Raw genomic sequence first — 12161 nt, forward strand, 5'->3', positions numbered from 1 at the left:
ACTGCAACCAGTAAAAGTTCATTTACAGCGAGCATAGTGGGTGATGTGTTTTACGACTATGTGAAAAGGCAGTTTATGTCAACAGTGATTAGTGCTGATGAATGCCTATGAAAATTTTTGTTAAGTCCTTTGGTGCTTAGGTGCTCACTGGATGATTAAGGCCATGTGTAAAGCAGGGCAATGCTTACATGTGTAACAGATGCCAAAATCGACTGAGGAATGTGAAACCAAGCATAGTAAAGAATGAAAACGTGTTTAAATAAAACTGTTACTCTTTTGTTTTTAGTGTCACGACTTGGAGTTTGGTCACTGATCTAGTTTTAGCAAAGCAAGTTGTCACTCCTGGGATGCCCACCTCATGCTGCGAGGCCTGTGTTTAGTCTTGGGAACTGACGCAGATGTAGACAAAGGGGACTGGAGGCCTTGACAGAGATTTAGAAGTGAAGACAGAAAAGAAAAAAACACACTCCCTGTGGCGCTCTAGTGTAAAATGATCCCAAAGTTTAAGACTTGGTTCTATGTTTTGTTTGTGTTTCCTGTTTTAAGCATGTCTGTGGAGGGAAGATGCTGCAGAAGATAAAACTTGATTCTCATAGCTGACTGCAGCATGCTGTAGGGTGAAATTTGCCACTAATGTGGAACAGCAATCTTAATCTAAGAAGTTTTATTTTTAAAATACATTTTTACAAGATTACCAATAATGCTTTATCTTATAGTCTGCAGTTCTTCTTCAATTGTCAGTAGTTAAAACAAATATTTATTGAGGCAGACAGTTTAAAAGTTGTTTCATACCTCCCATTAGTTTTATTTGCACTGTGTTACCCACTTAAGTGTTTTAATAAAAACAGGATCTCTCTTTTCCACCTGCTTTATGGAGCAGTATAATCTGTGGATGTGTAACAAGGCAGCCATTAAATATAAACACGATAACTCTGGTGGAGTTCTTTGAAAATAGCCTTTCTCTGCAATTTCCCTGTGACATGAGGATCACCTCCAATTCTTAGCGTGTTCTCTTCGTCTCTTCTGTGTGCACGGGGAGGTGTGTGGGTGTATTACATTACCAAAACAAAAACAAACAACAGCAATATTAAACTTTTGCAACCACAATAGAGGAGGGGATAAAAACAGAGGGTCCTCGACTTCTTATTAATTATGCAAGATTAGTCTAATTATAATTCAGCAAATGAATGTGTGGCAGAAGGTGCGAGGCGACGGGGCTGGGAGATTTGCATGTTAAGTGGGCAGGGGGAAGCGGCTAATGCATGCTAATATATGCGTCAATGTCTCGCTTTAATTTCAGCATTTGCAGCTGTGTGCGTCCGAACTGGGGGGGTGAAAAGTTGACTCAATGGGTTTTTGGGAGGGGAGCATAGGGGTGTGTGTCAGTGTATTAGAGTGTGCATGTATGCATGCATGCGAATGTGTGGTTGTGAGCGTGCATGTGTGAGGCATCCGGTGTCATACAAACAAGGAATGATGAGAAGAAGTCAACAAACAAGGTCAAGAACCCTCAGAAAGTGCACAAAGCCTGAGATCGGTGTAGACAGCCTTTGAATTAGGTTGTGATTTTGGTATCTGATGCATCACTACAGCAGAAATTTATCATGTCAGTCAGTCAAGTGAGTGATTACGACTGGATTGTGTGAGGAAACCAGTGTTATCAAACCACAAGCATACAATGGACCTGCTTACTGAACCAGAAATGTGATTCCTGTGATGTAATGGTTAATGCATAAGGCTTCTATATTCCTTTGCATTGGCCTGGACATAATAAATATGTGTTCTGTATCACCTTCAGTAGACGCAGTAAAATGAAATGGGACACTTTTGATTATTGTCCACTTGTAGAGTCCAGAACCAGACTTTAAAACTCTGCCTCTGCAGGATTTTAACATACATGCACTGCTGCATGTATGTTAAAATCCTGCAGATGTGCCCTTTTACATGTTTCCACCCCACACTGAGCCTAGCTTTGAGTTCGGAGGCCTAAGATCTAAGTGATAAATTGCAATCGCCCTCTGCCAACAACAATATTGATTGTCCTCTGACGAAATAGCTCAAATCAAGAAATATTGGACACACTGTTGGAACGGAGTTAGAAGCCAGGTCCTGTTCGCAAGGGAGGAAGTTGGAGCGAGTGATGGAAGAATAGCGAGTAAAAGCTGACAGAATGAGGGAGAGATTAGTATTCGATGGGAGGATTCAGGGCCATGGGGCCAATATGAAGTTCCTCTCCAAACAACCGCTCTACATTAAGATGACTTATACTTGCGGAAAACACAGTGTGGGTGGGATTGGAGCTACCCATGAAGCCCCCCCCCCCCCCCCCCAAACTAAAAAACCCCCAAAAGAAATACGTTGCATCCTTGTGCAACATTTTTCTCTGCTTTGCTATTGTTTGTTTTATTGGAGTGCTAATGGGTGTGTTTCTCACAGACACGGCAGAGATGTGGCAGATGTGTTTACTGTGAACTGAAGAAGCGTAATTACATCACAATCCTGCATCAGCGCAAAGCTCGTTCCTATTTTATTGTATTTTAACACACGTCCTCTCTTTAAGTCCTCCACCTCCTGAGCCCTGTCTGCACCTGTCCTCTTTATATACTTTCCTGCCTCTCGCCAAGTCTCTCTCCTGGCTCCGCGCTGGGTTTCAGTGATGGAATGTGTTCTTGTTGTTTCCTTTTCTTTCCCACCGCTGTCTTTGCCTCAGCATGGGGACTTTGGGATTGCGGCAGAGCTGCGTTGCCATGGCAGCGGGCTATGTTGCCGAACTGCGTACACCTGGGATTTGGAGTCTCTCTCCACAGTCTCCCTCTCTCCTATTTATTCCACCTTTCTCTCAGGTTTCCTTTGGTGCAGCAGAGGCGATCAGGACCTCTTTCTCTCTCTCTCTCTCTCACCTACTCTGTGTCTGCACAGTCTATCATGCCCAGAAGTAGACTCACATACGTAATGAGACACATATACTTGAAAACAAAATTCATGTCCATACCAGTGCCTGTGCCTCTATCGCTACCTTCCATCTTCCCACCTCCTCGTTTCACTTTCTCTGTAGTTGTCTGTACTTCATTTCCCTCTCCATTCCCATGTGGGGGTTCAAATACGGCATTGTGGGATACCACGGTCCCTTGAGTCTCCTGGCATACATCACTGTCTCCAGTGTACTTTGAAACACCGTGGCTGTTTCACTGGACTGTGCTTCAAAATCTCATTACTTGATTTAAAGTGTAATAACATTGACTTTATTATTAAACTAAACAGCTGGGATTGAAGACAGAACTGTAATCAGATGTGTACAGAGCAGAGACGCACACATCCGCACAACCTTACACACACAAGACCTGTCTCGGAAAAATAATTAGTGTCTTCTTAGACTGCCAATTTGTCACAGGGTAGCAAATAATCACAAACGTGATCAAGATTCTTTTGTGTGATGCTTTTTTTGTTGCTAATGTACAAACATGTGTCCTTGTATTTACCTTTGCAGGTTTTTCTTGAAGTTTTTCCTGAAATGTAACCAGAATTGTCTGAAGACAGCAGGAAACCCAAGGGATATGAGGAGATTTCAGGTACAAATACACGGAGGGAAACCAGCAAGTGTGTGAGTGTGTGCTTGCATGGAAGTGGGGAACGTGGCACTAAAAAACAAAAGGTTTTGGATTAATGAGAATGTCCCCTCCTGTCTTCTAATTTAGTTAGAGGATTTTGTTTTTGAATTTTCTTGTCACACTTTTACCTTAAACTCCTTCTTTGGAGAGGTTGTGCAGAGAAAAACACGAAGGTGGGAGTTAAAGGTGAAAGTTAAAAATCAATAAGAAGACAGCAAGACAGAAAGACAAGCGAAAGGAGTTGGATATGTGGAGGGGGGCTTGGTCGTGGGGGTGCTGGAGTGCAGGAAATAGGTTGAGGTGTTTCAGGAAGTTGTCAAGAATTGAGTGATTGGCTCCAGATGGAGGAGGTCATGCTCCGTGACCCAGGAAGTGGTCACTTGGGACGCTCCCGCCTCACTTCCTCTGCCGTCTTTCAGCAGCAGCGGCCTCTGTCTGGCATTCTCCTCCTCCCAGCAAACCCCCTGTCCCTTCCCTGTCTTCGTCCTCCTGTCTTGCACCATTTTTGCTTTATCCCCTGCGAGGTGACACACGCTGAGAAGTTATGAGCACGCAGGCACTCGGAGACTGTCATCTCCGGGTTAAAAGGTGATCGGAGCTGGACAGGAGTCTGACGCTAGATCGATAATTTACAGTTATTTTCCTATAGCTGCCCCTCTTTTTCCACCACCTATGGACCATATGCCTTTTCTCCTTTTTTCCCTCCTCGTGTTCCCTCACCTGTAAAATTACTGCCATGTGTTTATTTCAAAGGGAGTAAAAAGATTGATCTTTTCTGACATATCTAAAAAGATAAACACAAAGAAAAATAAAAACATTATGGTTTATTCAAATTCTTATCTCAGTACAGTCCTAGTACTGTCAAAAAATGTTCGTAAACATGCGGAAACTCAGTTTTGCGCTCAGGATTAGCATTGTATCAACACTCACAATTTTTCCAAAGAGAAAAGTGTCTTCTCATTAATTATTTGTATGTCATCCTCGTGATGTGGGAAGGGACACACACATGCTGAGACCAGAAAATCAAATTAGGGTCACAATATATCATCCACTACCTTAACTGCTGGCTAAAATGGGAGATTTGGTCCATATGTTTGCTGTCATTGAAGGATCACGAGGAGACAACGATGAGCCTGCTGCATGATCTATGAATCAAAAAGTTAGTGCAGGAGAGGCCATATGGAGGCCTGATGGAGGAGTGGAGGCTTGCGGGAACAGTGTCATCCCCAGAATGCAGACATATTATGGAGATCCTGGGGATGTCACATTACCTATTAAGAAATATGACTATCACCTGTACACTAAAACAAATCGTTGCTCAGGGATTTTACTGTCGTAACCTGAGATTGTGACTCGCAGCATGCTGTCTAAGTGGGTCATAGACGCTCATGTATCTTCCTCATGGCTCTTTTCCTCTCTTTCAGGTGGTCCTGTGCAGCACTGTGAGTGTAGACGGTCACGTCCTAGCCGTGTCTGACAACATGTTTGTCCACAACAACTCAAAACATGGCAGAAGAGCTCGAAGACTGGAGCCAGGCGAGTCTGTCGAGAATACGATGGAATATGGTAAGACAATTACGCCATCGCGTCACACTTCATTTACCGTACCTTTTTTTTCTGTGTTACATGTCTGCTGTATCACTCACAAGAAGCATAAGACACACTCATCCACAGAACATAAGGGAACAGCAGGTACTCGAGTTGCATAACGTCCGATCATAATCACCGCGGTATATCAAACATAACTGCTGAGGTCATTAACTGAACTAATTAAAGCATTTATTCCATACTTGTCAATGTGTCCTAAAATATTCAACTCAAGATAATGCTGTCATCTCTAATAAACAATGTGCTATGTGGGTGACCAAGGCTTAGGTGATGAAGTGAAATTACGCCTCCCAGAGCTGGTGGTTTGATATCTTACTGCTCCATATGCGAGACTATCAAAACCCAGTCTGTTTCACAGGGCAGGCAAGCACCTTGTGTTGCAGCTACGGTGCTGTTAGTCTCTAAACAGTGAAGGAGAAACACACTTCAAAATGCTTTGTAGAACCACAAAGTGAAAATGCGTATATAAGTGGAGACTATCTTATTGTAAGCCTGAGAACAAAGTTTACAGTTGGAGATCCGAACATCACATTGACATCTCAACTAAGAACTACTTATTTATCTGAACAGTGGTTGAAGGTAACCAAGAACATTTACTCCAGTTCTGTGCATAAATACATTTCATAACACATTTATTTTTTAATAGAGATTTGTTTTTAACTCTTTCATTGAATGTCCATTGATTGAGCTCCTGTGTCTGCTGACTATCTTTCCAATGTGCTCTTCAAGTTCATTGTGGATAAAAATCACATCGTAAATAAAATTAAGTTGAAATACTAATGCAATACTAATGAATGCAATACTAATGAATAGGGATGGGTATCGTTTAGGTTTTATCTGATACCGGTGCCAAACCGGTACTTTTGAAACGGTGCCGGTGCTTAAACGGTGCTCAAACCGGTGCTTAAAGAATGGAGAACACAAAATTGGTCCAAAAACCTCTCATGTTCAGCTGTTTTTTTTGTAAAAAGATAACAATAGTAGCCTTTTCTGCAGCTATAGGGCATATATGGTATCACTCTTGGCTGGAAGCAGTGCTTAAACAATGGAAAAAACAAAAACTTTGTCCAAAAACCTCTCATGTTTAACTGTTTCCCACTTTTTATTTGGTCATTTTAGCCTTTTTGGCCAGGGTGAAGGGAGTATCTGCCATCAAACAAGAAGACAGCCGCATGTAGCTATGATGATGTTTGCTAGTTCACCTTACATACATTAATGTAATAACGTGGTTAGCCTACTCAACGTAAATTATACACGAACAACATTAAGCTACTCACGCAGAGAAGAACGGCTGCTGCTGCCATCATCATCCTCATCATTTCTGCTACACTGGCAGGGCTAGGGGCCAGGACTCTACTCTTCAGCTTTTTGGGGGATGTTGCTAACTCTTCGTCCGATAACAGGCACCACACCTGCAGTAGATGTGCTCGGTGTGAGGTCTCGCAGCAAGCTATCAAATACGGCGCATTTTTCGGCTTTTAAAAAAAACGCTATGCGTTGCCAGGTGTTTCATCGGATTTCAGGTGTTACCTCCTTTCCACAGTATCACCTTAAAGCACTTGTTGCAGGCTGCTGAGTTTGCATCTTTTGCTGTGAAGTACAACCAGACTTTTGACCGCTTCGCCTTGGGCATTTTTAACCTGTAGCTCTGCTCTAAAAGTACGTACGTACCTGGACCCGCCTACTATCCCCGGAAACGTAAAATGATTGGCTAGAATTCAAAGTGTATCACATCTCAGGAAAAAAAAGCACCGAAATAAAGCACCGAAATGTGCGCTGCTTCTCGGTCTGGTTACTACCGTTTATGTCAGAACCGGTGCCATCATGGCACCGGATACCGGTACCCATCCCTACTAATGAAATACTAATGCTTTTAGCTTTTGTAACTTTATCTTAGAACTTGTTTTGCACAATCCTGAACTACAGAGCATCTTTAAAACTGTCTTCATCAGATCCCCACTTCCGTTGCACATCTTCTTTTCTCAACTGCTGAGCATCCTGTATTGAAACCGTTGAAGTGAATCTTGCTTTGCTCTTCTGTTTAGCTACCCCATGTATCAAAGCCATCAGTCCGAGTGAGGGCTGGACCACCGGAGGTGCAATGGTCATAGTCATTGGGGAGAACTTTTTTGATGGACTACAAGTGGTGTTTGGAAGCATGCTCGTGTGGAGCGAGGTAAGAGCATCTTCATAACATCACACTAATGATGGTAGATATTTAAAAATGAAAACTTTATCACATTATTTTAGTTACTCAGGTGCAGCCTACACAAAATTAGACTGTGCACTGTAGAAGTAGTCTGAACATTTACAAGACATGGTGGTGAGGATATTTCTTTAAATGCCAGTGGCAGCTGTCATAGCATGACAAATGTCACCAGGGTGTCACAGAGTTAAGCTAATGATAGTAGTCCACTTTTTGATGGGTTGAAATTTGCCACTTGTGTGTCTTTTCCTGGCCAAATAATGCCAGTTTCAGTTTGAAAACTGAACTAAAAAATAGTCCAGCTACACTTGACTTGAGCTCCAGACCATGATTAAAAGTCATGTGCATGGCTCGTGACCAGGACTTCTGGCCTCGTATGTAGTTTCAAACAAGCTTATGCAGGTTGTTTCCAACCTTGAACTGATTTTTTTTACACACCATGGTCTGGGTCTAAAGCTCTGGAGCCTTTAGTTGGGTTTTTTGGCTGTTACCATGCTGTTGATTTTTGAAATCCAGATATCACAAGCAAGTGAGTAGTCATTCCCTAAAGCATACCCTGAAACTAGCAATAGTGACCACAGATGCACAAGGAACCTTATTATTGACCTCATGCATGAAGGAAGAATTAAAGTTGCTTCCTAGGCCTCTGTTCAGCTGGATCGTTCTCCTGAACATTCCCCGCTGGTCATTACAAAGAAGAAGGATTCAAGTTCTTTGGCACTGACATAATATGTCTGCGTCAATCTTTATATATAGTCTTTTTTTACAAGGAGCAGAAATAAATAACCAATGTTTAGCTGGAGTCCTCACGTTGAATTTCTTATCATTTTGTGACACAGTTTCTGTGTTTGTTCCCCAGCTGATCACACCACACGCTATCCGTGTCCAGACACCTCCGAGACACATTCCCGGGGTTGTGGAAGTCACACTGTCTTATAAATCTAAGCAATTCTGCAAAGGAGCACCCGGGCGCTTTATCTACACAGGTATGTAGACACATCATTGTGCTCTATTTGTCCATGTTATCCACAAGAATTTTAAACTGAGACTGATTTTGACTTACTTTGTCCTTCCTTTTTTAGCTCTTAATGAACCAACCATAGATTATGGCTTTCAGCGTCTTCAGAAGGTTATTCCTCGACACCCTGGTGACCCAGAGAAACTAGCTAAGGTGAGAGAAAGTTACATATATGACCTTACTATATTACGATTATCTTTCAAACCACAGTGCACATGTCATAAAGAGGTTATTGTATTCAATTTGTTTTTTGTTCTTTTGTTTTTTGCAGGAGATCCTCCTGAAAAGAGCAGCAGATCTTGTGGAAGCTTTGTATGGAAATCCACACAGTAATCAGGTTTGGTGGAAATTTTCTTTACATATTGTATTGAAGCACAGAATAATGTACACATGTGACTGTGATTTTGTATTTTTTTACATATTAACATTAGCATTGATTTATAGACTGCATTTCTAATGTAAATGACTGATGGTTTCCAACATTTCATTATAATGACTGCATCTTCCAAAGAGGTGTGGCACTCAGAAGGCTAAAAGATTAAAAAACATTGCAAAAAAGTACAATTTTAGATTGTGGATGTCAAGTGGCTGTTCAGCTGCTGATTCTCAGTTTGCACATGAAATGAAAACTCATGAAGGCACCAGTATGAGTCAGAAAACTGTCAGCTGCACTGTTGGTACACCGTATGTAACTTGTAGCTAATGGGCTAATTGGGTGTAGCAGAGACATTCACAGTTTTAGACATTAATTAGATATTAGATATTGTGTTTGCTGCCAAGCTAAAGATATATTAATTAACAGCAATAATATGTTGGCCAAACTGCATTATATGTCTGTGAGCCTGACCCATTGCTCTCTATTTTATTTGCCCTCCTGTAGGACATGCTACTGAAACGAGCAGCTGACATTGCCGAGGCGCTCTACAGTGTTCCCCGTCCTCACAGTCAGCTGCAGGCACTGCCCAGTTCACCAGCCCACGGCAGCGTCATGGGCCTGGGCTCCTATCCCTCTCAGTTGGGTGTGAGCATCGGAGAGCCAGGACAGAGCAGCCAGGGTGAGCAAACTGAGCCTTAAGTCATCCTTCATGTTTGATTTTGTAGCTAATAAAGCTCAAATGTAATCCAACTTTTCCACGGTCCCCCCAGGTTACATTCGCAACTCGAGCAGTTTGTCTCCAAGGGGTTACCCGTCAGCCTCAACTCCCCAGCAGTCAACCTATGGCACTAGTGGAGGGATGACTGGAGGCTATGGGACCGTTCCCATGACTAGTCTAGGTGTTCCTGGATCTCCTGGTTTTAACAGTGCCTCCCCCACTGGCTCTCCCTACAGTAAGATCTTAAAAAACTTTCTAAATATCTTCAAGTGTGCATTAATGAACTTAACAAAGCAGATGTGTTATGACTTTCAGGCTTAAAGTTGACTGTTGCTCTCTGTTCCACAGTAATGCCCTCTAGCCCCACTATACCAGGAAGCTCCAGCTCCTCATCTTCTCTCTTGCCTTTCTCCTCCTTCCCGTCTGCTGCTAAACAGAAGAGTGCTTTTGCTCCTGTCCTCAGGCCCCAAGGCTCTCCCTCCCCTGCCTGCCCCGCCTCAGGGGGGAACAGCTTCAGAGGTAGTCATCCAACTCACTATCTGACCCCCCTGTCTGAACTTATGAATGCAGTCTAACCCCTTGTACTAACTCGAAAGCTTTGACTGAACAAGACAGAAAACAGTTGCTGGATGTAGAATAATGCAAGAGCTGATTGAGTCGAATCATAGATTTTGTATATTTTTTTCTCTCCAGCAATGACGGGCCTGGTTGTTCCCCCGATGTAGCAAAGCACCCCCAATCTACCCCAGACCACTGCTTCACTTAGCCCCTCTTTTGGCACTACGAGGGCAGGGAGAATGGAAAATTGATCACTAGCGACCATGTACTGTATATCTTCCCTCCCCAACCCTGTATGCTCGCCTTTTCTTAGTCCCTTTTTCATCCGTCTGGATGAACAGCACGGGGTATGAAAATGTCCAAAGACCAGCTATCCACTGCAGACACGGAGCAGAATAATCCACCCACAACCACAGAGACCATCCTTAGCAAGCAGCACTAGACTGGACCACATTCGGTTGTGTACGTGCGTGTGTAATGAAGCCTCGGAAAAGAAACAGATGAAGACTGCTTCGAATTTTGCCTCAAGCTTCAAAAGCATCTGTGTTGACTTCTGACCAACCATCACATGCAGTATTCACCTTTTTTCCTCAACACCTGTGCAAAACCACGGCCAGAGTTTTACAGGACGCACAACGACAGCACTGAACACTGATGGACGACAGACAACTCAGATAAAAAGTTGCAGCTCTAAAAAGCAGGGTGCTATTCTGTCTGCGTATGGACACGTTAAACGGCATGTGTGTAAACCGTCTGTGAGTTAGTGAGAGGTTTTTTTGTAGTAGACTTTTTGAAGACAATTTACATTCCAGAAAAACAAACCCTTTATTTTTTGTTCTGATCGTTACGGTTTTTCAAGGGAGAGCTCTTTGTCTCAAGGGTTATTACTAAAGGAATTCATATATTGATTTATTTAAAAACAAGCAATTTAACTTATTATTGTTAGTTTAGGTAATAATATAAACGTGTTTTTATACAGTGATACTTTTTCCAGCTGTTACTGACATGAATTTATCTCAGCAGCTACTAATGAATTTGATGAATGATCAGCAGAGAAGATGAATTCGTTTTTTCTTTTTAAGTAAACATCCCCAGTTTGCAGGATCTTGCATAATGATATATATGTTGCAGAAGGTGATTCTCCTTGTGTAAAGGAAATGTTAGTTAGCCTTATCCCTTTTTAATTTCACTTTAAATGCATGCTCTCTTACACCGATGCCCTGGTACTTTTTCACTCCACGTTACAAATTTAAATATATACGACTGTGACTTTCACATTTTACACATCCATGTTAAATGTCTCAGCCCTGTACAGGTCTCTAGTCACTATGCAGTACGGTAAATAAAAGCACAAATGCTCAAAAAGAAAGAAAAGAAGCGGATGTATTAGATGTTCACTGACCCTCATCATTCTGTTTTTACTTGTACTTCCTTACTTACATTTTTTTCAGTATGACACAAACTGCATTCTCAGGACTCGAAAAACGAAGAACACAAAGAACAGATGACTCTTGCAAAATTGTGTTTAGAGTTTGGTTAATTTTATTTATTTAAAAATTATTAGCAATTTAATATTATGTTTTTGAAGCCATCTTTCTTTGAAATTATACAAAAAATAGTTGCAAATGTGATTTGTATATCTCAAGGTGTAATTATATTTTGTGCTCCAAATAAAATGGATACTGAAAAAAAAAAGTGTGATGTTCATACAAGCTGCTTTGTTTCTTGCCCTGCATTAAATGGTAAACTGTCTTGGCATTCATTTTCACACACACTGGATTATCAGACAGTTTACTGGACATTAAGATTTTACCACAGAGCTCCACAACTCAAGGTTGTGCTGAATCTATTTTTGACTGCGCCCGTCACCTGTGTGCTCGTGCAGCTTGTTACACTGTTTTGTATACATAGCTGATGAGCCGCAGCATCTTAATTGTGATGCGAGCGTTAAAGACTGAGTAGAGCATGTCAAGATAAACAACACCCCCCTCTCTCCATCTCTCTTCTCTCCAATAAGCCTGCTTTTCTCTGAGGACCAAGCCTCTGGGGGCCCAAGTGAGAACCACATG

General features: G+C 42.1%; 1 protein-coding gene across 4 annotated transcripts in view; it reads left to right on the forward strand.

Moving 5' to 3' along the window:
- The window catches only part of ebf2 (EBF transcription factor 2), a 29870-nt gene extending 17915 nt beyond the window's left edge, over positions 1-11955 (forward strand). The window contains exons 7-16 of one of the 4 annotated variants that reach the window (XM_085180795.1): positions 3488-3569; positions 5033-5174; positions 7262-7392; positions 8282-8408; positions 8505-8593; positions 8712-8777; positions 9321-9495; positions 9587-9769; positions 9883-10053; positions 10228-11953. In XM_085180795.1, the coding sequence (XP_085036921.1) occupies positions 3488-3569; positions 5033-5174; positions 7262-7392; positions 8282-8408; positions 8505-8593; positions 8712-8777; positions 9321-9495; positions 9587-9769; positions 9883-10053; positions 10228-10259 (1198 nt within the window). In that variant the 3' untranslated portion in view covers positions 10260-11953. Of the gene's footprint in view, positions 1-3487; positions 3570-5032; positions 5175-7261; positions 7393-8281; positions 8409-8504; positions 8594-8711; positions 8778-9320; positions 9496-9586; positions 9770-9882 lie in introns of all 4 variants that reach the window. The other 3 variants (XM_085180796.1, XM_085180793.1, XM_085180794.1) reach the window with 3 other exon arrangements.
- The last annotated feature ends 206 nt before the right edge of the window (positions 11956-12161 follow it).

Source organism: Neolamprologus multifasciatus, chromosome 12 (genome assembly GCF_963576455.1).
Source record: "Neolamprologus multifasciatus chromosome 12, fNeoMul1.2, whole genome shotgun sequence".
Taxonomy (NCBI): domain Eukaryota; kingdom Metazoa; phylum Chordata; class Actinopteri; order Cichliformes; family Cichlidae; genus Neolamprologus; species Neolamprologus multifasciatus.